The sequence below is a fragment of the Castor canadensis genome, chromosome 13 (assembly GCF_047511655.1).
Source record: "Castor canadensis chromosome 13, mCasCan1.hap1v2, whole genome shotgun sequence".
Taxonomy (NCBI): Eukaryota; Metazoa; Chordata; class Mammalia; order Rodentia; family Castoridae; genus Castor; species Castor canadensis.
This window is the reverse complement of record NC_133398.1, coordinates 18,019,527-18,044,846: the sequence shown is the minus strand read 5'-3', so window position 1 is coordinate 18,044,846 and position 25,320 is coordinate 18,019,527. Positions and strand designations below refer to the sequence as shown.

Here is a 25,320-nt window from a genome sequence, read left to right as displayed (position 1 = left end):
AGCACTATATATGTATATATACACATATATATGTATATTTTCATATATATATATATATATATATATATATATATATATATGGAAAAATGTCCCTCACTGGCTTTTTCCAAAGTTTTCTCATAATTATAATGGTTACACATTTTTTGCTAGAATGTCACAAAAGTGGCATTGTCATTGTGCCAATGCATCATGTCAGGACAGTTGTGATGTTGACACACCTTGTTACTATGGATGATAATCTCAATCACTTAGGTAAAGTAGTATGTTGGCTTGTGGCAGAACCCAAAAAGATATGTCCACCTTGTAATTCATGGAAACTGTGCATGTTACCTTATTTAGAAAAAAGAGATTTTGCAGATGCAGTAAAGTTAAAGAGTTCACAAAGAGGAGACCATCATAAGTTATCAATGTGTACCCTTAGCCCAGTGACAAGTGTGCTCATGAGAGACCCAGAGGTGAGAAGACACAGAAGAGAAGATGATATGAAAACAGAGGCAGAAGTTGTAGTAACGACAAACCAAGGGACACAAGAAGATTAAATATGACAGAAGAGGCAAGGACAGATTTTCCCTTGGAGCCCCTGGAGGAAGTGCTGCATTGCCAACACCTTGATTTCAGACTTCTGTCCTCCGGTACTGTGAGAGAATAAATTTCTCTTGTTTTAACCCCTCAACAATTTGTGACAATTCCTTCCGCTAGCTCTAGGAAACTCATACAATTAGTAGGAGCCAGGTTAATCCAAAGTAAAGGCCCTAATTTCCTTTTGTAATTCATAATATCCAGGCAGTTATAATTTGAGACTGCAAATATCCTGTTTTTCCTCAAAATTTCACCCATTAGTTTTAGCACACATCAGTAGATCTTGTCAGCAGTAATTATTACTGTGGTGATTGCCTAATGGTGATTTTCCGGTTTTCCCCTTTTCTTCTACATTTATTAATTGAAAATTCTACTGTAAAGAAGAACTATCTCTTCTACTCCATTTATTTAGTTAGTTGATTATTTCTCACGGTATTTTAAAGTTGATATTCATAATGACTCTTGCACAACGTAGCTCAAAGGATATTTGTGAAGGCCAAGCATGACAACAAATTAGGAAGAAAAATATTTAAAGGCAAAAGAAAAGGAAAGGGATGTTCACTGGGCACCATGCTAAAATAATTTATGAGCCTTTTCTCTTTTATGTCTCCCCTCAGTTCCGTAGCCTAATTTACAATTCAGTAGAAAATGAGAATCAGAAATGTCTAGTTCTGTACCTAAGGACAAACAGCAATAAGAACCATGATTTGAGTCCACATCTGTATGTCTCAAAGACGATATTATTTCTACCAAATCAAGCTGTCTTTGGAGCATAGGGAAGAAAGGAGAAAGGGGAATTAATTGAAAGGGGAGGTGGAAATTTCAAAGCATCCAAAACCAAGCTCAGCATCCATTTTTTTACTGTGGGCTGACTTGGGACACGTGGGGAACTGAGTAAACAGAGTGAACACCTCAATGCATAGGCATACCCCAGTCTTTTTGTGTTAGAGGACTTTACAAAGGCCCCAGGCTTTTGAAGGAAAACAAAATGTGGATGAAGAGGTTGGAGTGGGGCAGGTTGAATGTTATCAAGGGGAAATTCCTCCTTGACTCTCCTGCCTCAGTCCCTCCCCTCTTTACTTATCTATATGGATCTCCTCATTTCCTTCCCTCATCCAGGGTTTGCACTACAGTTCAACCTACCTTCCCTCTGCTTCTTTTCTCTGATTCCCTGTTCTGAGGGCTCAGCCTCAGGCCTCCCTATCTGTACTTGATGTTGGCTCTTTCCACCTCTGATTTCCTCCTGAACCTCCTGCTGACCCTGCTGCCCTGTCTTGCCCTGCACTCTATCCCAACTTCACTGATTTTCCATGGGTTTGAGTCTGTCTGTCCCTCTTGTTCATTCTCTATTTCTCTTTCCTTACTTGTCTCCATGCTGTTCTTCCTCCATGTCTTACTCTCTGTTTGTTCCTTTCCTGTCTCTGGTAGATGTTTCTGCCAATTTCCCTTTATTTTCTGCATCTCTCTGACTAATCTTGGCTCCTCTTTCTCACAGTTTCCATTTACTTCTCTCTGTCTCTGGTAGCTTATATTTTACCTAGTATGGAATAGTTTCTCAATAAATACCTAATGTTTTCTACTTTTCTAGTCTGGGTTTCTCTCTGCCTCCCTTTGTCTCTATTATGTGAGATTTGTTTATTTATTTATTTATTTAACTGTACACACTCTTATCTGGCAGTCTGCCTTGACCAGGAGGTTTGGAGTAATCTCCCTTCAGGTTGCTTTCTCAAACTTCAGGTTGCTATCTCCAGGTTGCCTTCATCAACATTTTCCATTTGGGATTCATCTGCCTGATAGGGCAGAGATGGAAAACATCCATTCTCCGACCAGGAAAATGAAGGTGGGGCATATTCTCTTTCTGTTTGCCACTGTTTGTATCCATGTCCCCTATAAAGGATTGATCACCCCACCACTGACTCTGTACTTTGCCCTATGATGTGTTTTGGCCAATGGAAGGTAAAAGAATTCATATCTGAGCATCGGCTAGATTTCTACCGTTTCCTAGATTTCTGTTGCTTAAAAGAGCTGTTCCCTCTGCCATAACAACCAAATGTTTCTGACTGAGGAGTCTCTTGAGCCAAAATTTAAGAATGACATGCATATCTGAGCCACAGACCCTGCAGCTGCATAAGAAATAAAGCATTGGTTGGACAGTCACTGAAATTCGGGTTCAGTTGTTTTTAGAATAAAACAAAAAAAAGTTGCTAACGTAGAAGAGTAGAATTCTGTGAGGTCTAAAGTACTTTTAGCTCCAACATTCCAACCATATTTTATAGTTCAATTGCTTGGGGAAGATCTTGCCAAATACTTTCACGAGTATTATGATTTTAATTTTATTTCTATCTTGCAAATAACCAAACAAGAAGCTTAGAGAGGTGAAATGACTTTCCCATATATCTACAGCTGGTATGTGACAGAGTCTAAGCTTAAATCCATGCCTACTGACAACAAACTCCTTATGTGTTCCACTTCCTATGGTACATTCCTAAATGATAGGCAAAATAAGCAAAATTTCCAAGAGAGGGAAGCCCTGGATTATTCTCCCACTTTACTCATAAGTTTAGTTAGAACCCCAGAAGGCTTTCAGTAAATCATTATTGTTAAACCAAGTTGGGACCAAGCAACAGGTTTCATAACTTAAATTCTTTCAGCTGAAAAAAAATCTATTTATGAATTTTAAGAATTCCTCTTCCTAAAAACAACAATCTTTAAAAAAGGGAAAAACAAAAAAACACCAGTGAATGGGATTCATGAATATGGCTCACTTAAGTAAAAAAATACTTGGTATATTTACATTGCAAAAGTTCCTCATGTCTTAGGAAGTGTGAAAATCTGGTGATCTTAATTTGCAGATAGGGACACTGAGGTTGAAAATGAATGTGACTTGTACAGGGTCATGGAACATACCAGTGACAGAGCTGGGACTCTGGAGGACAAATTATAGATGTCTGTATATGTATCACCTGCTCTTTCTCCCACCAGATTTTTGCCACCTTCCCAATTAAATTAATCCTTCTTGGTTAGGATCTGTTTTGACCACTATTCTACCTACATTGTGAAAGACTTTGTACATTCATGTTTGAAAAAGCTTGGCTTCTCCTTCCCTGACTGTTCTGGACCTCCTTCAAAAATATCACTTTCAAAAATAACACAATATTAGCACTAATTGTTATTGCTTCAGTTGTGCCCATAAAAAATGTTGGGCTCCTAATTCCTAGGACCTCAGAATTTGACCTTTTTTGGAGTTAAGGCTTTTACAGAAGTAATCAAATTATAATGAGGTCATTAGGGTGGACCTTGATCCAGTATAACTAGCGTCCTTAGAAGAAGTGGAGATTTGGACAGTGAGACAGACATCCACACAGGCAGAATGCCATGTGAAAATCGAAGTTAAATTGCCACAAGCCAGGGAACTATCAGAAGCCAGTAGAGAGGCTTGGAGCAGATCCTCTACCAGCACAGTCAGTCCTGTTGACTAGGCAATCTTGGTCTTACAGCTTCCAGAACCATGACGTAATATATTATTGATGTTTAGTCACTCTTGTTGGTGTTTGATGGTATGCTAAACCTAGGAAGCTAGTGAATTTACAAATGGCAGAGTCATAAAGTCAGGGCAATGTGCCAGGCTCTAGCATATGTGATTGAGAGATATGTTTTAGCTAACTCACACAACACTCCGGCCCTCAAGGTACTTCTGCCACCACCTCCTTACAGATGAGAAAATGGAAACAGAGAGAAAGCACATCTTCAGTCTCATTGCTGGTAAGTCAGTTGTGGAGCCAAATGTGAATCTCAAGCCACACTGAGGGCTCAGTGCTTATAAATCAGTTCCGTTCTCTAAGCCTACGACTTCTCAGTAGTAGACTAGGAATGATAATGACGTCTATTGAATTGCAGTTACTGTACAAATAGAATGAGTTGTATACGTATCAAATGCTGTGCCACTACCCAAGCACTGCCCAAGTGCTGCTTAGCATTGTTACTAAGAGTCTCCACTTTCTCTCAATTCGTTTTCTCTAGCTTTTCTACTTAGTTAGACATAAACACAATATTTCAGATCTCACCTCAAACCTCTAGAGCTACTGCTCAGAAAAGAAGTCTTTTATTAATACAACTTAAAATATACTCCTACTTTTACTGTTCAGACTCAATAGTTCACCTTTTCTGAGTTTTTGTGGACTTTTTTTTTCATCTTAACATCCCACACCAAAATTGTGGTTGATTTGTTTAAAGCATTTTTCCCTTTTGTCTTTTCTTCCTAGCAGAGAGGATATTCCTTATTAGATTTACTAGGCAGGTACACCATTACACATGATTGAGTGATAAAAATGAATGAATGAATGAATGATATGCCATACTTAAAGAAATACCTTGGTTGGTGAAATGATCTAAAACCATCTTTTACAGAAAACGTTTATTAGCCCAGTGTTACACAGATACTTCAAATAAAGCTACTGTTTGGACCAGAAATAAAAATTTCTTAGATTTATGTGACATTTTAAAATCCTCAAAGTAATTTTCTACATATTATTGTATCATTGAATTATAGATCTTCTAAATTTGAAGGAACTACAATTCTCATCTAATCAAGAATCTCAGAATCTCAATGAGAGGGACTTCCAGCATTTGCTGACATCCCCTCAAGGACAAGAGACTCATTATGCCCTGACTGGGCCACTCCAGTGCTAGAAAGCTCAAAAATGCTACAACGTCTGTCCTGACATGGAGGGGAGTTCTGGTCCCTTACTGTCATCCCCTGTGGGGGCCCACCAGTACAAACCTGCACTTTTGAAAGAAAAGTGCCCTCTCAGTCTTTTCTTCTTCTACATCAAACCAAACATTTCCTTTCATCCTCTTTCTAAAAACATTTTGTCACAAAAAGACCAAAGATTAAATAAAAAAGAGGGGTCCATGATGAAAGATAATGATCTTAAGCAGTTTCTATAATAACTTCTGTGGGAATCTTTAAGATAAGACATACCATATCAAAATGAAATGAAAGTAGAGTTAGATGACTAACCTCTGAATCACAGTGATAACCATTTTCTTTGAAAGAAACTTTGATCAACACAAAAATAAAATACATCTTAAAAGGTCAGTGTAAATAATAACAAAAGGCAAAACATCTAAATGTAAAAAAAGAGAAAAGAAGTTCTGATCATATTTGCTAGGAGTTTTTACATTTTACCTCAAGACTACCTGAAGCAGGTAAACTCTTCCCACTTTCTAAGTAAGAATATTCAAAGTGCTTCTTTTCCTACTATTCAATTTGTGTGTGCAGATCTCAAAATGAGCTGGCAGACAGTAAAGCACCCATGATAGCTTTTGCTGATGAACAGTGTAAAAGGCACCTACAGGATTCAAGCCAAAAGCTTCCTCTGACTCTGCACCTGCAGACAAATCCATCAGCTTCCTTTCGGTTTCTTTTCTCCTATTGAGAGGCTGCTGGCATGAGCAATACTTCTCTCCCTAACTGACACGATTCCAAGTTCTATCGAGTGTTTTGAGCACCCAGAGTGAATACTCCATAAATAACGGGCACGGTAGACCCTCACTAAAGCTAACATTTTAATAACAGCTTTTGCTTTCTGAGCACTTACTGAATGTCAGGCACTGTGCCATGCAGAATTGAGCTCAGCACAGACTCTCAATTTGGACAGGCTGGAGTCGGAATCTCACTTTAGCACTTATTGTGATAGGAATGAGCAAACTGTGAAACCTCACTAACTCCCAGGTCCCTCATCTGTAAATGAGGAAGATAACTGTACTTATCTTACAGAGGTATTATAGCAATTAAACAGAATAATACACATGCTACACTTAGACTGACATGCAGAAAGTTCTCAATGATAGGAGTCATTATTTTCACTGTACAGAACATTTGTGAGTGTGACCTCATTAGATACTTAGGAAAAAAACTCTAAGAAGTGGGTATTACTATCCCAGTTTTATAAATGACATAGGTGATTTGGTCAAAGGCATAAAGTTAGTGACACAGAATTTGCTTAACTTTAGTGTTCATTTCTAAATCATAAATCCCTAAACATATCCACGGATTCCACATAAATTGGAGTCTATAAGAATTCACTTACAAAATCTTATAATTTCAGTCAGTAACAGAGAAGAAAAATGATAGTCTAGCATGCAGACAAAGAACAGGGGTTAATCTTTATAGAGTGAAATACTAGTTTTACCATTGGGGTTAATCTTTATAGAGTGAAATACTAGTTTTACCATTTAACCTTTGTGTGATTAAGGGCACATGGAGAGATACTTACTTTATTACCATTTTGGTTCTTCATCTCAGAAATAGTATCCACCTTAAGATCTGTTGTGAGAACTATATGTGACAGTTTGTGCAAAACAAACTTTGGAAAACAGCCTAGCATATAGTAAATATTCGAAAGAAATGTCAAGTATAATGACTATTTCTCTACATCAGGCAACAATAGAGCAGCAAAAATAAGAAAAACAAAACAATGTCTTCTTCTAGATTGGAGTCCTTTAAACATTGTTGTGAAGGAAATAATTAATAGCCACTATGATGATGTACTCCCTCTGTGTCATACCAGATACTGCTTACTATTTATGTTTTCTCTGCTCTTTTTAATAACCCTGTGAGACTGATATGATCAGTTTTGTTTTATAGATAAGAAAATTGAGGCTCAGAGAGAGTCAGAGTTCCAGTCAAGGAAGGAAAAAGACTGAGTTCAGAGTCAGCGCATCTAAGTTCCAAACCTCTCCTTTCATTCCTGCATCCTACTGCATGAACAACAGAGGAGAACATGTAACTAACTGTGCACAGGAACTGAAGCTGGCATGGGGAATTGAGATGATAGGCCACTCTCTTTTCCTGACTTAACTTTGTTGAGTACCTCCTCCTTGTATTATCCTTTGGGATACTAACAGTCAGAAGATGCACCCTTGTGGGACCAGGTAAATGTGCAATTCAGGGCTTAACAAGCTTAAGGTGCATAGGATTCCACCCAAGTAGTTATGGATTGAAGAAGGTTTCAGAGCCTGAACTGGAACTGATTTTCCTGCATGGGCAAGAGGGATGTTTGTGCTGCATAAAGGAGACAGAGATCGAGGGCCCTTGCCACCACACTTCTTTGAGATTTGACTGGATGAAGGTCTTGTCACAAACTGCCTCAGATCTTCATCAAAGATGAAAAGGTGGCTCATCCAGTAGCCAAATGACAAGGGTTTGGAATTTGAGGGATACCTGGTGCTGTAATTGCCTCTTTGGTACCCATGTAGCCATGGACAAGTCAATAATCTGTTCAGTCTCAGATTTCTCATCTGTGAAATGGGAATGCATATCTCAGCCATCTTAATTGAATGGTTACTTGGGGAAGGGAAAAGCAAACACTCTTTTTGTTATTGCTGAGTTGCCTGTAGCCAAGAGGACAAGCACAGAGTCTTGGTCACAGAGAGACCCGATGACTTCTCAATCCCTGCTGATCCCTGAGGAATTGCAGACAAGTCCCAGCCTGTTGTGGACCTCAGTTTTCCCATGAAGTGAAAGAATATAACAAATTAGAACATCTTGAAGTTTTTGACTTCAGTGCCCTTAATAATAAAGCAAATGCTCCTATAATCTAAGCTCCCCTGATCAAAGGATTCAATATACAAGTATTAGTACTCCTCAGTTTACAGATAGAAAACACAAAGTAGAGAGAGGGGTTAAATAATTTGCTCAAGGTTACCAAGAAAAGGAGGTAGGACAGAAGCAGTTTAGACCCAGATACTTGAGCTCTAGAGGCTACAGTTATAACCTGCCTACCTCCTACTTTTAGAGAGTGAGGAACATCATCAGTGTAGCTAGTCCAAGAGGCTACTTTCCATAAAGAGCCACTGTTGGGTTCAGTGTCTCCAAGACATGACTGTCCCCCAAGGTTGTGTGTGTGGGATTAGTGGAAACAGATGTAACCCTTTGGGGCAGAGAGGGTCTGAAGTGTATTGGCTTTGTTATTTCCTGCATTATAGTCAAATCCTGAGTTATAGAGAATTTTAGTGACACCTGGGTTGTGGTGAGCTATTCCTTTCCATCTGAACTCACTAAGAAAAAAAGAAAATCAAGGGATACTATCCTGGGGCAACAGTCTGATTTAGTGGAACCCATACTGGACCTGGAGGCAGAAAAAGGCACATTCATGGCTCATTTATAATTGAGATAATTCATTGTAGGTTACTGGGTTATTGGAAGAACGTGTGTAAGTAAACACTATGTAAAACACAGAAAATACCTAATAAATATTAATCAAAACTGAGTCTCTTCTCAAACAGTAAAGGCAGAAGAGCAGTTGCACACCTTAACTCTTCTTAACACCAAATGGTTCCCCTAACCCTATGAGGAACCCAACAAGTACCCTGACATGATGCTTACAAATTTGCACCCCAAAGTTGTCTTAGCGTGTGGCTGCATCATTTGCTAAATATATATATGGAAAAAGTCTATCACATTCACTCCATGAATAACACAAAGGCCTTGATTTGTTCTTCTACGTGATAAGCATGCGTTAGGTCCAAATTTAACGTTGCTATCTGGATGGGGTATGTGTATGGTTTTCCAAAAAGAGAAAATTTCCAAGATCTTACTCAGCCCTAATCATAATGTCTAATGCGTACTGTTAGTTGAAGAGAAGCAAGGGATAGAGACCCAATCCAAAGGTCTGTTCTATTGTGGAATCTCAATAAATATTGACTCTTAATGGAAGGAAGAACTGAAACGTATGAGGTAGCACTTACACCAGTCACTTCATCTCTCTGAGTTATACCTTGTTCTTAAATAGGTTGGGGATATGATTACCTACCTTCATAGATCTGGTAGAGCCATGCTAGAGAACATGATGTAAGAGTGGTATAAAATGTCACAGAGTAGCAGGTATTTTGCTATTATTACCTCTCATCCTGACCATTACCACCTATACTTTCTGCATACCGGATTTTTTGTTAACTGGTTTTCTATTTACCATGTAATACTATTAATTAAAACTTCAAAATGAATCATTAATATGAGATTATATACCTTTTAGACTACCACTTGATGGATTTAAACCCTAGTAGCTTTCTCAGAGGACACAACAGAGTCACAGGACTCTGTTATGGGAGCAATAGAACTGGAAGTCCACTTCGCCTCTCTGTGCCCACAACTTTATCTCCAATAGAGCAGTGGCATGCCATATTTTATGATTCTTAGCAAGAATATAATGAAATAATTTCTATAAGTATGCCCAACATAGTGCTTGGCACATGTTAGATACTCAAGAAATTCTTCAATTGAGAGAAAATAGGATGTACAGGACATAGTTCAGGCTTTGTAGCTAGACAAGTAGCTCCATCTCTTACTAGCTATGTGACATTGGGCAGGTTTTTTTCCCCTCTGCCACAGTATTCATAACTCTAATGTAATGGAGGGGCCTCTGTAGATGACTGCATTGAGTACTCCAGGCCATTTCCAGTGGCCATCATGTAGTAGTTGTGAGGCTTAGAGCACATGACACATCAGGGCACTTAGGAAAAGGCAGATCATTCCCATTTTGTTCCAATTTTGTTTGTTCAGTCATTCTTGGAAAGGCTAACTGTATTTTGGAGCATTGAACCTCAGCCCTTGGCAAAGCAGGCTAAACACGTGACAGATGTTAAACAGTTATTCCCAGAGATGTCGGCCAAAAGGCCAAAGAGTTGGAGACCCTTTATTTTCTTCTGTGAAGCACAATTAGTTTGTCACAGCTGACAGATGATGGATAGGTATGCATCAGTCCAGGTGACACAGTGGAATCCACATGACCTACTGATAATCATTATAACCTCTTGCACTTGGCCAGCTATTTCTTGCCATCTGCAGACAATTCTCTGCCTCCTTTCATCTCTCCACCATTTTGCCTCCCTCCCAACCCCCACTGCGCGCCCTGCACTCACCATTACAGAAATGTGGAGGATGTGCATCTGCTCCTCTACGATCTCCGAGGGCTCCTGGAGTGTGGTGGCGGTGGCCCGGGCCAGCTGTCCAGAACTGCTCATGGAGACGTGGAAGTACAATGTGCCATTCTCCAGCCACTGCTGTCTCCAGTGCACCATTGAGATGTCCGCTGCTGTGCCAGACATCTCTGCAAGACAAGAACCAAGGTATTGGGTAAGCTACATGCCTGGCTCTGGTGCTCTGGGGAGGATAGGAGTCATACAGAGTCATGGCATTTATTTGTGTCAGGATGCCTTTCCATACACCAGCTCTATGAGTCAAGGATCATCACGTTCATTTATTAATGGGACAAGTGTGGCCAAAATTTTCCCCAAGTGAAAGAGAGGCAGAAGCAAGATTTGAACTTAGTGTGCCTGGCATGCTTTTTTGTGACCTCATGCAAGATAACTCATTCTACTCCAACAGTGGTATCAAACTAAGCAAATGAGTGACAATGTTCTATTCTTCTGAGGATATGTAACTAGAAGAAAATAAAGAGAGGAAACCCATGAGAGGAGTAGGAGTCCAGGTGTGAATTCCTTAATAGCTGAGCTGGAAGTCCTCAAGACAAGAGCTCAGAGCTGGAAAGATAAGATAGCATTCAGCTCAGCCTAGATACCTAGGGCCATCCTGCATGGAAAAGGAGCTTTGAGTTATTCTGAGCCTTTCTCTGTGTCCATGAGTGATCCTTTTCTGGTAAAATGTGTACTGTACTTCCAAGCAAAAGAGCATTAGCATAAAAGTTTCTATTGCTTAAAAAATGCTTGAAAAAACACCACCCCATTCCTCTATTGTCCTAAAGGGAAGCTAAAACTTTCTAGTAAATTGTTAAAAGAGTGGAGTATCTGACACTTGGAACTTTGGGCCCTCCTTCCGAAACACAGAGATGATCTTAAGACAGTATTTCAATAGGCACCAAAGAATTCACATGCATTTGCACACACACACACACACACACACACACACACACACATAAATACACAAACACACATACACAGACACACAAAGGAGGACTGATGGGCAGGCCAAGTTAGAAGTTCTCCTTATCCAATCAATTCTACCTATTCCTAATTGTCTGGTGACACTGAAAGAGTCACCTTGGAGAAATGAGATATCTACTGACCAAATTCTACTGAATTATCCTTGTATCACCCATTCCCAACAGCTTCTAACTCTTGGAAATTTGCAATAAAAAATCAACCCTCAGGGGAAGAATGTCTGGCACTTAATAAGTGCTAAGAAAAAAGTTAGCTATGAAATTTTAAATTAGCTATTGATTTATCATCATCATTGTAATTAATATGGATAGAATCTGATTCACCCTTCAGCTACTCTGAAAAAAACCTATACACATCTTTGACTGCTTGTATTTTCTTCCACTCTTCATTCAATATGTCAGGAAATACTTCAAAATCCTCTAAAATTGAACCTTGCTAAACTCCTCCTTCTGTCTCCTAGACCATGGTCCCATCCTATCTTTTCTGGCTTCCTGCAAAGGCCCCTTAACTTGGGTTCTCTCCTTTCACCCTTGTCCCTCCTGTCTACTCTCAACCAGATGCCAGAAGAATCTCAACATAAGTCATCTCACCATACTGACTACTACTATAAATCCTTCCAGGGCCTCCCACCTCATTCCAAGTAAAAGACAGAATAGACAGGACATAGTAAGTTATCAGTATAGAAGTACACAGACTCCAGCTTCCCCTGCTGCATGATAGATTGAACAAGTCTGGTGATAATCCCAGAAATTCATCAGCTTTTATAGCCATGGACTCCCAAGGACCCTAAGGCTCACTGTGTTGCCCAGGTGAAAGGCACTGGCTAAACTTTTCCAAGCACTATCTCTTCTTCCTTGGCTGGGGTGTTCTGCTCCTTCACCACCTCACCTCCCAGCCTCAGCATACAGGACCCTGACAATACCTTCTGTTGCAGCCAGCCAAGTGGGCCACAATAAGGTATAGATATTATGATAAATGGCCTTGCTTAGAACTTCATTCATTTTTGTCTTAATGCATCATAGTCCAGAACCAAAGGTCCAGGGAGCCAAGAAACAATAGTGTCTAATTCAGTATCTTACAAAGGCTGGTCAGGCACTAAATGTATTAGGTCCTGGGGACTGACACCAAAAGAAAGCCCAAGGCAAGCCACATCTGGCTTACGTAGCCTGATATAGACAGAGACAGAGTAAGCCCAGGGAGGTTAGTGGGAATCCAAGTTCCTTTCTCCTGGAGCTCTGTCCAACTTGTGGCTGAAATCCCACCACGAAAGAGGTTTTCCATGCCCATGTCCCAATTTGAAAACAGAGTCACTAAAGGTTGGCAACTTAGTCAAGGTCATTGCTGAATCTGTTCTCATCTGGACCCAGTGGATTTCCAGTCAACACAATTTCTACAATGCCAGTTGCACTTGCAATGTCTCCTTTTCCTTGACTAAATTAGTCCATGAAACAAAACTAGATTTTGCTCTTTGTTTGCTACAGCGATGAGTGCACAGTCAGCAGACAGTAAACGTTAAATGATAATAACAGTGTGTGAAACACAGTAAATATTGAATCATAGAGAATAGCTCTGGACTTACTCTATTACAAAGAAAAGAAACTGTTGTTGGGGCAGCAGGAGGGGGAGCATGAAACTGCAAAGAGAAAACTGTTTTAGCAGAAGCCGAAGGCTTTGATCATTCATTCACTCATTCATTCATTTGTCATGCAGTTGTTTATTCATTCAAGGACCTACTGAATTGCATTTAGCAGCTCAGAATATGGAATAAAATGGAATATACCCTTGCCTTTAGGGAACTTAGAGTCATTTAGCACTAGAAATTCTACCGAGTCTACTATTCCTGAGGCTTATTCTACAGCCTACACACATGCATACTCTTCAAGATAGTGCATTATCTGGCCTATCTCCTACTGTAGCCCTTTCAGGACATGCTCCAGCCTTGTAGGCCTTACAATTGTCCCTCAAACATTCCAGTTCCCTCATCTCAGGGCACTGTACTTTCTGTGAACTATTCCTGGCACTTTCCTCCCAGAGCTTGCAAGATGGCTTCTTCTCAGCATTAGCCTATGTCTAAATAACACCTCCTCAGAAAGTCTGTGCCTGACCACTCTAGCTAAAGTATTCCTCTCTGAATACATCTAATCTCTATTTTATCCCCTTTACAAGAACTTCCTTCAGCACTTGTCACTATTAGAAATATATTGTATGTATTTACTTGAACATGTGTTTATTGTCTGTCTCTCCAGGAGAGCAAGAAACTTACATGTCTTATTTCCTGCCATTTTTAAGCACTTTGAAAAGTGCTTGGCACAAAATAAGTGCTCAATAAGTACTGAATTGTTAAAATATATAAGAGTATGCATATACATATTCATACACATGCATGTCCATAATAAAATGGTGGAGGTAGTAAAAATAAATTCAAAGAGTAGTTAAGTCTCATCAGAGAATTTAAAAAGAATAAGTAAATGTCTGTTTGGAACTCAAAGTGGGACATGACCTTCTAAGCTTGTAGACCAAGAATTACTCCCAAAACATGGTGGTATGAGTACTGTGGAGAATGGATAAATTAATGCTCCTCAGGAGAGATCAGCTGTGTATCCCAGAGGCACAGAGTTTCATATTCATGCAAGAGGGCAACAGAAAGTCAGATTGGAAATGAAGCTCCAACACAGACATAAGGGCTTTGAATGCTTGTTTTAAAGCATGTATTCTGTCAGGCATGTGTTTGGAAACCAGCAATGTACACTTGATCACAGAGCCAGTCCTGTGTCCATTAAAAACAGGTCAAAGAAACAGTAGCATGACCAAAGCCAGTCCTGAAATTCCCTGCTGATTGATTTTTCAACTGCATTTTCCCTTTTCTCTTTCCCTAGTCCTTCCACATAAACATTTCATTGAAGTCTTCAAGTCATATTACAATCAAACTTAAAGCAAAAGAGGAACTAAATGCATTTGGTCGGGAACCAAGACGATTCCCATAAAGGCAGATTATGCTGACATGATGAATATAAAATGAAACAGCAGATATTAAAGTGGGAGAATTGGTGTGCCATGCCTTCCAGCGGTAGGCTGACTCCAGCGCCTGCCTCCCTCCCACCCCACATAGCTTGGTTTTATATTGGAATCATAAAGAAACACAGGGATTGCCTTTTCACCTTTCTCTCTTCTCCCCCCTGGGTTGCAACTCGTGAAATATTCAACAGGCTCAAATGCCCCCAACCATCCCACAAAAGCCAAGCGAGAAGATCAGCCTTCATCAGTAATTCTGGGTAGACTGCCATCCTGTCTTGGTGGCCACAGATGCCTTTCAGCTTCCTGGAAAAGAAATTTAAAAAATCCCGAAGGCGTGTTGTGCTTTTAATTGGCTTGTTCTTCCTAATCTATGGCACTCATTGTATTTTTATTTAATTCCTGAAGGTCATTATGAAAATAAGCAGCTCTCCTGATCTCCAGCCATCCTGGTAACATCTCCCGAGAGGCTAACTAACCAGCTCTCTGATTCCACAGCACCAGCTGACCCTCCAACAGATTATTCACAGAAACCCAGAGAGAGCTTCCAAGGAGTTTGTAAATAGCCTTTGCCTCACTCCAGGGAAAACAGTCATTATATGTGATCCCATATTAGGACTCCCTTCCTAGGCAGAAAGCAGTACAAAAGGTGGTGATGTTTACTTCAACCACTCTTGCCACTAGCTGTTCCAGTATTCATGGATGATGATCATGCAGTAAGACAGCCGAGTAGGTCTGGGACATAATTTCAAAAACATGTTCTCTTTGTAATATCTACAATGGTTAATTAATACGAACCTTTATCACCTCTCTCATGAGCTACTTGTAAATTGCTCTGTGCAATTCAGAGTCATTGAGAAAAGATAAGACATTCTCACTAAGGTCACTGAGTTGTTTAATGAAAGGACCATTTACAAAGGCTTGGCCAATACCAAAGAACTGTTACATGGCCATGGGCAGGGTGGCCAGTTCTTCTGAAACTCTGGAAGAACAATAGTTGTAGAAAGGATATATCTGCCAGATAATAGCTATACCCTCCAGGGGAATGACCCAGCCACTACTAATGCATACACCTGAGGAAAGCTGTCAGAGGAATAAGTGCTCCATCCAACTCTACTTTCCATCCACTGCCAACTTCTTGCAGGTGTCCCACATAGGTGGACCTCAGCTAAGCATCCAAGGGTGCTTAAGTGAAGGAAATCATGACTTCCAGGGCTCACAGCAGGGTGGAAATGGATAGAAAATGGATCCTAAAGGGACAAATGGAGAGTATTCAGTAAGCTCCTTTACTGATGTCCCACTGCCAGGCTTCCTTCCTTCAAACCATCCATTAAATTGGACACCACAATGAAATTCCTAATTTGTAAATCTGACTATGTCATTTTGTTTTTAAAACTCTTCTGTGATTCCTAATGTTCCTTCTGAAAATAGTTTCATGATTCTGGCACACAGGTCCTTCATGAGCTATAACGCTTTTCTCTGCACTCTAACTTCTTTTTACCCCTTTCCTTATATTTATAAATCAATTCTCATTAGATATTTTATATAATGTACTACATACGCAGTTGTGCCTCAGCTTAGAAGAGGATTACAATTCTATAAATCTATCATAAATTGAGAACATTAAAAGTCAAAAGTGCACTTACACCTGTCCTGACCTAATTTAAACCTGCCCAGAACACTCACTTTTAGCCTACAGTGGGGCAAAACCATTTCATGCAAAGCCTATTTTATTAAAAAAATGTTGGACATCACATGTAATGTTTACTTATTAAAAGTGAAAAACAGAATTGTTGTATGAGTAGTAGAAGAATGGTTTCTAAGAAATATGCATCACATTCACATCATTATAAAGTTGAAAAATCCTAAACTGAACATCATAAGCCAGGGTACCTCTGCACTATGCTATTTCATAATTCAGTGTCTTTGAAGATGCTTTTTCTGAGCCTCTAAAAGCTCTCCCCATTCAACCCCTTGCCCTGCTCTGGAAGTCTTCCATGATCCCCACAGGAGCTGAGCACTGCTCTCTGTTTCTGTAAGGAAGAAATATTGCAAACTGCCCAAGAGTACACGCTCTAGAGACCAACTGCATGATTGAGGATCCCAGCTCCTCTGTGGTCAGTCTGTGGGTCATTGGACAAGCTCCTAATTTCTTTTTGCCTCAGTTTCCCCATATGCCAAATGAGGGGATAATAACTCAAGCTGAGTTTATGGTTAGTTGTAGAATCAAATGTGATTGTACAAATAAATAAGCTCACAGCATGTTCTTCATACTAAATATATACTTCACAATTACATTTGTTACATATTGCATGATATACACGCTGTAGCATCTTGTTATACCACTTTCTTGATCTTTCTATAGACATGTGTGTATTTGTATGATATCTTTTTACAGTTGACTCATTGGTTTCAAGTGTGGAGATCTGTCATCTGTGTAATGTGGAGTCTGACATATTGTCTGAACACAGAGTAGGGCTCCATCAGCCTTTTACAAGGTGAACTGAGCTCCCTCAACTTCTGAATTCAGGTGGGTATTTCCAGAGGACTGAGATGAGACAGCAACTCAGGGTGTCAATGATGGCTTGATTCTCATCTAGCAACTCTACAGAAATTTATCTAGCATCTGTCTCAAGTTTAGGCACTCTGGAGAATATAAATGAAGAGGAAGAGAATTTTAACTTTCAAAGAACTTACATTGTTGTTGAGTGAGAGAGAGGAAGTTTATATAGAAAACAGGCAATTTTATGATTTTGTTTAGCTATGTCTGTGTATATACAGCTGGAAAGAAAGATACTAGAACATCAAGAATAGTCTTTATGTGCTGGGATCAGAGGTGATTGTAATCATGTGCTGATTCATTTTTCTATACATTCTACACTAACTATAATTACTTCTGTAGCAGAAGCAAATACATGCTCACTTTAAAAACTCACTTAGTCAACTAACCTCTTCTGAGATCTGGCATCGAGGGACTCTGTCCTCAGGAGCTCAGGGCAAGGGACTGAGAAAAAGGCATGCTATAAATAGCTCTAAATCACTGTAAGAAGCTTAAAGGAGATGGCTTCTGCCTGAATCTAGAAAGTCTTCAGGGAGCAGTATTAATGGATGGGCAAGATTTCAACAAATGTCCATGAGTGAGAAGGTCCTTCAGATGGAGAGAGAGCACAAAGGTAATGAAAGCAAGAGAGTTACAAATATACAAAGGGATGCAGAAAAACCCAAAAGCTACGGAGGCTCATCATTACAGAGGAAGCAGAGGGAGATTGGTATATCAAGTCTATAAAGAGCAAAACATTGCTGGGTGCTGATGGCTCACACCTGTAATCCTAGCTACTCAGGAGGCAGACATTAGGAGGATCATGGTTCAAAGCCAGCCCAGGCAAATAGTTCATGAGACCCTATCTTGAAAAACCCTTCACAAAAATAGGGCTGGTGAAGGCCCTGAATTCAAGCCCCAGTACCACAAAAAAAAAAAAAAAAAAAGAGAGAGAGCAAAATGTTTACGGGGCCACTTATTACCATGGACCATCTCCTAGCAAAATAAACACTTGGGGATCCTTCATCCAAAAGACCAAGCTATGATTCAGAGGTAAATGAAACTTTCCACATGCCATAAATAAAAATGACAGGATGAATGGACTATAGGTGGATAGATGACAAATGTATCCCAGTTGCTCAGACTTAACTAAATAGCCTGGGTTAGTGAAAAGAACACTGAATTTTCAGTCAGAAGCTTACATTTGTGTTCTGTCTATACAAAGGAATAGTTTACTTTAGGACAAATCACAGAGGCTCTATGATTTTCTTTGTTTGTAAAATGGGGGTCAAATCTGTCCTACTTACATAAAATCTAATGTAGAATTGAGAGAAAATAATTCCACAGTTAGCAATGTGCTTGCAAATCTGTAAGGTTCTGCAATTAGTCCTGAAAGTAAATGCAATCATTATCCTGGTCATCCAACAATATGCCTCTCATAAATTATTGAGTGACTGCCTAAAATGTGCCTGGCATAGTGCAAGGTCCTGTAGATAGACTGGGAGAAGAGATAAATTTGATTGCTTCCCTTGCACACTTTGATGCAGCCTGGAATTTTCCTTTGCTCCCACTAAAAAGCATCAGCATTATTTCCCCTTGCTTGTTTATTCATCCACCCATTTAATCACTCATTCAAAGCATAAGACTGTGGCTATCTAGGTCATTGCTGTCCTTAATACTTAGGATATAGTACTCATACAATAAATATTTGTTGAATAAATGCACCACTCAGTGCACATTTACTAAATTTCTTGTCCTTGAGAAAATTACAGTTTAGGAGAGCAGAAAAAGGAAAATCAACAAAGTGCTGTGTCTGTGGTAGTGGATACAAAAGAGGATGCACAGCTTGATACAAGAGTATGTGTGAGGCCATCCTATCCTCCTTGTGGATCAGGGTTTGGACAAAGCAGACAGGCAAAGTCTATGATCTTGATGGATCACGATTGGAAAAGATTCTGATGTCAGGCCAGTTAAATGTCTGCAGGATGATACCAGTGGGGTGCTGGGTTTGGGAGGTGGCCTCAGGGAACAGAAGGTGAAGAAGTGGTGGGAGCTATGACACAGCCAAGGCCCTGCAGCAGTACTTGGAGAAGAACATCCCAGGAGTACCTCAGACCCACCTTCTACCCGTGGCTGTCAGTGCTCATCTCAGCCTCTGCCTTCAAAATGCCCATTCCCACCTCCTTTGGGAACTGCATCTTTTATACAAAACTATTTTCCTAAGCCACTGGGTAGAGATAAATAATACAGTTATACGCAGTTAAACAAGGGAGGGGAAGAGAAGAATTAAGAGATATTGGCAAGGGAGAAAAGCGTATCGTTTCAGATTAGATTTGAAAATAGATGGAGGGTTGATGGAATTGATTCTCATTACTCCTAGTTACTCTCTCCTGAACCATCCCCCTCCCTCTTTGCCGTGTTACATATATATATATTTTTTTGTTGTTGTTGTTGTTTTGGCTGGGTATTTCTTTGTCATTTTGCTTTTGCTATACTCTCTTGTTTACTTCCATGTGCTTGCAGTTCCTTTTGTTCCTTTCTTTTAAAAAAATGTCCAGCCCAACAATGAGTTTTAGCCTCCCTCCTTTTCCCTCTTCCACAACGTCGCAATCTGAAGCACAGAGTGGGTGCTCAAGGACTAGGGACAGAAATGACATTTGCTAACACATATTTAGGCATCATGCTAGGAGCTCTCATTCACTGTCTCCTATAGTCCTCATGAGAATCCCACATATGTCAGCCGGTAGTGTACCCATTTCTCAGCTGAGCCTTCTGAGTCCCCAAAAGGGAGCTAGTCATTCCCAGAATCTTCCACTTACCAAGTGGTACAACATGATTTCATGCTCTGGCTTTCTGATTCCAAACTCAATGCTTTCACCATGGTCCTTGGGCTAAGAAAAGGGAATCTGCACATTTGAGTAAAGAAATCCAGGGTTCTAGTCCATGTAAGGGTTTGATATGAGAAGTACAAGGACAGGTCCTCACAGTCACACAATGATCTTTCTACACATTTCATCATTATAAAATTGCATGCTAGAGATACACAATACTCCCCGATTCTAATATCCAAATATCTACAGGGGGTGTAACTCAAGTGATAGAATGCTTGCTTAGCAAGCAGGAGGCCCAGAGTTCAATCAGTAACACTGCCCCCCCCAATTTTTTTAAAAATTATGATCTAAACATCTCTTGAGAAGAAGGCACAAGAAGTATTCTGCCCTGTGGTCAGTTTTTATAATCACTTTGGTCCTTTCTACATTTCACTGAATTTGCCTTTAACTTTCACCTCTCAGAGCCTAATTTGCCTCATATGAAAAAAATGGGAACTATAGAATGAATCTCTTATGATTATCATGAGAATTAAGGGAGATGAAGTGTGAAGGAGGCTAGAACAGCATTTAGCATATGGATATTCCTTGACAGTTGTCTGTCTTCTTGTCACTCTTTTCCATCTCCCCACTGTCAAGACAAGAAGAGTCAGGCTGTTTTGAGAGCAAAGGAGGTGTATAAGACATTATCAAATATAACAAAAAAGGAAGCAGAGGTCACAGAGATGAAACTTCCTACTTCACTTGCAAACAGTTTCTGAGTCACTTCTGCCTGGTCCCCAGTGCACCCCACCCTTAGGTCATCCCTATAATAATGAGTTAGAATTATGGAAAATCATGAGAGAGTGTAAAGAGATGAAGATCAGTGACCTGATCCACCCATTTTACTGATCTGGAAAATGAGGATCAGAAAAGAGTAGCAACTTGCTCTGAGTCACATAACCTCATAATTCAATATTCTTCTTGTCTCAATGCTAGACACAAGGATTCAGAAAGGGTCTAGAGCAGAGGACAGAGGCAGAGCCTTAAAAGTGATTTTGATCATGTGGGCCATAGGTGATGAAATTCACTCCTAAGGCCAGGGATCCCTCAGCCTCTCCTGAAGATCTGCCGATAAGTCGCCTTACATCTCTGCTGATCAGTCTGATGTGCCAATCTCCCAGTCAGGAGGCTCAGCAACCAATGTCACTACATGGATTCAGGCATGACAGGTAATAAACTGTGATGAGTCAAGAGAGTGTGGCACCAAGCAGTATGGAAGTGAGGGAAGGAATGAGAGGTATAGAAACCAGAAAGTGAAAAGAGACTAAGAGATGATCATACCTGATGTTGATTGCACCAGCTATTTTCAGAAAGCTGGAAGAGGCTGGACTTGGAGGAACACCTTTTCATGATGAGTCTACCCCATGTCAAACCTTGCCCTGAACCCACTGTCTATGGAGGCTACACCACCAGCCACTGCCCCAAATGCCCTTGCCCTCATGTAAATTCTCAATTCCCTGGTAGATTTCTTCTCCCTTTGGTGGTTCACCAATCTCATTCCTCCCTAATTTGCATTGTCTTTTCTAGGTAATAAGATTCTTCTGGGCCAGAAAATGTTGTTATCTTTTCTGTCTCCCCCTTGGTAGTTCCACACTTTGTGCTACAGAAGAAACTCAATAAATATGAGCTGGTTCAAGATGAAAACAGCAGCTCAAGTAAAAGAGAGCAGCATAGTGAGATTCCTGATTCCAATTCCATAGAATGTATTACTGAAAAACAGAGAGCAGGAAAGTTAGAGATTGAGATCCAGAAGTAGGAGGTACCAGAAGGGAGTGCTCCAGCCTAAAAACATAGGGTTCCTCTGTCTGTCCCCTGCACTCACACCACCCACACTTCATAGCCCCCAATAACATTTACAAAAATTGCACTGACCTGAATCCAGTGGGCAGTCATGACAAGTGAGCACACCTGTGCCTGCCCACCTCTTCAGGTCTCTCCTGCCCTCTCTGCTCCCCTGCCTTTATACTCATAGTTCCAAGGTCTTTTTCATGCTGTTCTCACCCGTTTTTTTGTCCATCTGACACAGTCTTCAGTATTCAGCTATAAGTAGACTATATAAACAGTGAGGCACTCTCTTCCTTACATGGAACCCTGTGTGATGTGACATTGCAGAATCTCTTATCACAATGTGATTCTATTTCTCCTTCCCTTGAACTCTGGTGGGCTGCATGACCTCCTTTGCTCAATGGGATAATAACAGAAGTGACACATACAGAGAATGCAGCTTTCCTTCTCTCACTATTCTTGGGAGTCCTGCACCTGCCTTGTGAAAGAGCCAAGACTAGCCTGCTGGAAGGTGACAGAAACATGGCCCATTTGCCTATGTCTGGGGCTAAATTTGACCTTGTCTGGGGCTAAACACCAGCTATGTGAGAGAGGCCACCAGGGGGCATTCAGTTGACCAGAGGCATAGGAAAGAGTCCACTGAGGTTAACCAAGACCATCAGAACTGCCCAGTAAGAGCCATCTGAATTACAGGTCCATATGAGTAAGAGCTAAAATTTGTTTTAAACCAGGAATCTTTGGCATGTTTCTTATACAGCAATACCCAAATGGAAGAACAACTCAGATGTCTCTTCTTTGTGAAGCCCTGCTCAATTCACAGCTGGGCTAAACATCCCTGCTCTGTGTTTCTGTCTACTATTATGCTTATCCCACAGTGTGCTACCTGGTGATTTAGTTATTTCATACCTCACCTACTTTTGCTCCCTGAGTCTCTGGGCTTCTTCAGACTAAAGGCCTCCTCTCCCTTGCTGTCAGCTACTTCCTCAACTCTAAGCTCAGAGCCAGTGCTCCACGGACATGTGTAGCACAGAACAAACAGAAGTTGAAGGTTTCCCCTAACAGCATCCTACCATATTTCCCTCAGTCCCTCTTCCTCATCATCAAAATCTCCATGGCCCTGATTTGAGGGACTGAGTGGGTATTGATTGGCTCCAACTGCACTGCTTTGGGAGCATAATCTGCTTCTATATTCCTTAAATAAGCTCCATGCCTGTTTGGTGTGTTCATAGCAGCCTTGATTATAATTCAGCCGCTACTCCATTACCCTTATTTATATCACAGTGCTGGAGCAGGGAGCCTCGGGCATCAGCGGAATGATTACAGGACCCTTTTGACTTGCAATTCCGCACCATTCAGTCCAATTTAGTCTGGCCACAGATGGTGCCCTGTGGCAGGATAGGGATGATTAGAGGATGCCAGACTGAGAATGGAGAGGAGGGAACAACCATCTTGAATTTCTCACTGCATCAGAGAAGGCTGAAAAAACTGGCTTAGGTGATCAGGACAGCTAGTACCAGAACGATGGCAAATCACTCCCTTCTCCAGCATGGCCAGGCACCAAGAGTCCTGTGACCCTTGCAGGGCCACCTCTTTCTTCAGTTTAAATGCCAGATGCCTCTCCTCAGGTGACATAATGGAAGATCATTCTCATATTGCCATGTTGTCTGTAGGAAAAGTCAAATTCCATTTTTGTCTTCGCTCTGTGACTTTGTATCTTCAGACCTGAATCCCCCATCCGTCAAATGGAGGCAGACAGAACTCTTCTATTTCCCCAGGTCACTGGGAGAAGAAAAGGGAGCAATTCACCAGAAGGAACTTAAAATTAAAATATTGTTTGTGCAAAAGTCAAGATCATGATTAATGGCAATAACCTGATAGAAGATGTCTGGAAAATGGAAGTCAAATGTCTTAAAATAAAAAGGTTGAAATTCCCTCTGAGTTTTGAATTCCTTATTCTAACAGAGGGCCAACACTCAAGTCTCTGAAACCAGCCACCTGAGTTGACACCTCTACCACTTAATTAGTTTAGAAACCTTAAGAAAACATATAACTTCTCAAAGCCTCACTTCCACCATGCAAATGTCACAATAATCCTGGGAGTGTGAGAGACAGGAGAGCAAGGACTAGATTCTTATTGATCCTTGTGTCTCAGTGCCTAGAACAGTGCTTGGAAAAAATGTAGCTTCTCAAACTATAAATAATAGAATGACTGATGCTATTTTAGTGCTCAGAGTATTCCCGGCTGATGTAAATGCTTTCTCATTTCATTGTCTGGACATTTCCACAACTTATGGATCATAATCAATCCAGAAGTGCACAGGGTTAAGTGTCAGCACAGCATGGGCTCATTATGGTTTACAGCAGCGACGGCTACTCCTACTACCACCTCTTCATTGCTACACAAATAAATAACTTTTACTCCAGTTAATACAGATGTTTGGGATCGCTTGCTCCAAAGCACCCAGGGTTATCTATGATTGTAAATTCCTGAAGAATAAGAATCACATCTGTTGGATGTCCTCTTGGGGAACTGTGGTTACAATCTGGAATTTCCTCAGGATGTTAGATTACAAATTGTGAGAATGAGTTGTTACATCTCTCTGGCCCCACCCCACCTTATTCCCTTCACTTCCAGATTCACAGAGACTAAACTTAGACTGTGTCAACTAAGAAACATTTCTAGTGAGTCTTACTGCACCTAGTCCTTTACTGGAAGCTTTTGGATGTCATTTACCCAAGTCCTCATTTCCCATTTAGTGTCATGAAAACCGAAACTAAGAGAGAACAGAGTGGATGTCACAGTTTGCATAGTAAATCACCAGTAGGACTGGTAAGAATCTAAGCCCTTGACCTCCAGGACTCTATCTGCCAGATTCTGAGTAGCCTCCTTGCTCTGCCACTGAATTGCTATGTGTCTTCTGGAAAAGGTGCTTCCCTTCCTGAACTTAGCTCTTCTCACCTGTAAAATGGGAGCAGCAATAGCAACTTCATTGTCTCCTCAGAAAACTTAGTAGAGAATGAATGCCCACCTTGTGAGCAAGGTGCATTGATCTAATTTTCTTTTTTTTGGCAGTACTAGAGCTTGAACTCAGGGATTTGTGCTTCCTAAGCAGGTGCTGTACCACTTGAGGCATGACTCAGTCCTTTTTGCTCTGATTATTTTGGAAATAGGGTCTCAGTATTTTTTTTCCCCAGGCCAGCCTGGCACATTCCTCATGTTTATGCTTCCCATCACAGCTTGGATGACAGGGGACCACCACTACCTTAGCTATTGGTGGAGATGGGATCTTGCAAATGTTTTGCATGGAATTTGTCTTGAACCACAATCTTCCTGCTCTCTACCTCCTGACTAGCCAGGATTACAGGGGTGAGCCACTGGTGCCTAGCTATGTCTCTGTCTTGATGGAGACCATGTTAAGCCATCAGAGAACAGGAAGAAGTATGTCTTCCATTCCACAGTTTATATGATAAACCTCATACACATGCCTCAGCTATGTTATGTTGCTGAGAATTACAATGGGAAGTGGGAGAAGAGGGGCTCACCAACCTGGTTTCCTACCCATTCACTCCATG

General features: G+C 40.6%; 1 protein-coding gene across 4 annotated transcripts in view; it reads right to left on the bottom strand.

The window, feature by feature from the left end:
* The window catches only part of Astn2 (astrotactin 2), an 888,234-nt gene that overhangs the window by 760,267 nt on the left and 102,647 nt on the right, over nucleotides 1–25,320 (bottom strand). For all 4 annotated transcript variants that reach the window (XM_074051155.1, XM_074051156.1, XM_074051153.1 and 1 more), the window contains exon 2: nucleotides 10,504–10,691. In XM_074051155.1, the coding sequence (XP_073907256.1) occupies nucleotides 10,504–10,691 (188 nt within the window). The remainder of the gene's footprint in view (nucleotides 1–10,503; nucleotides 10,692–25,320) is intronic.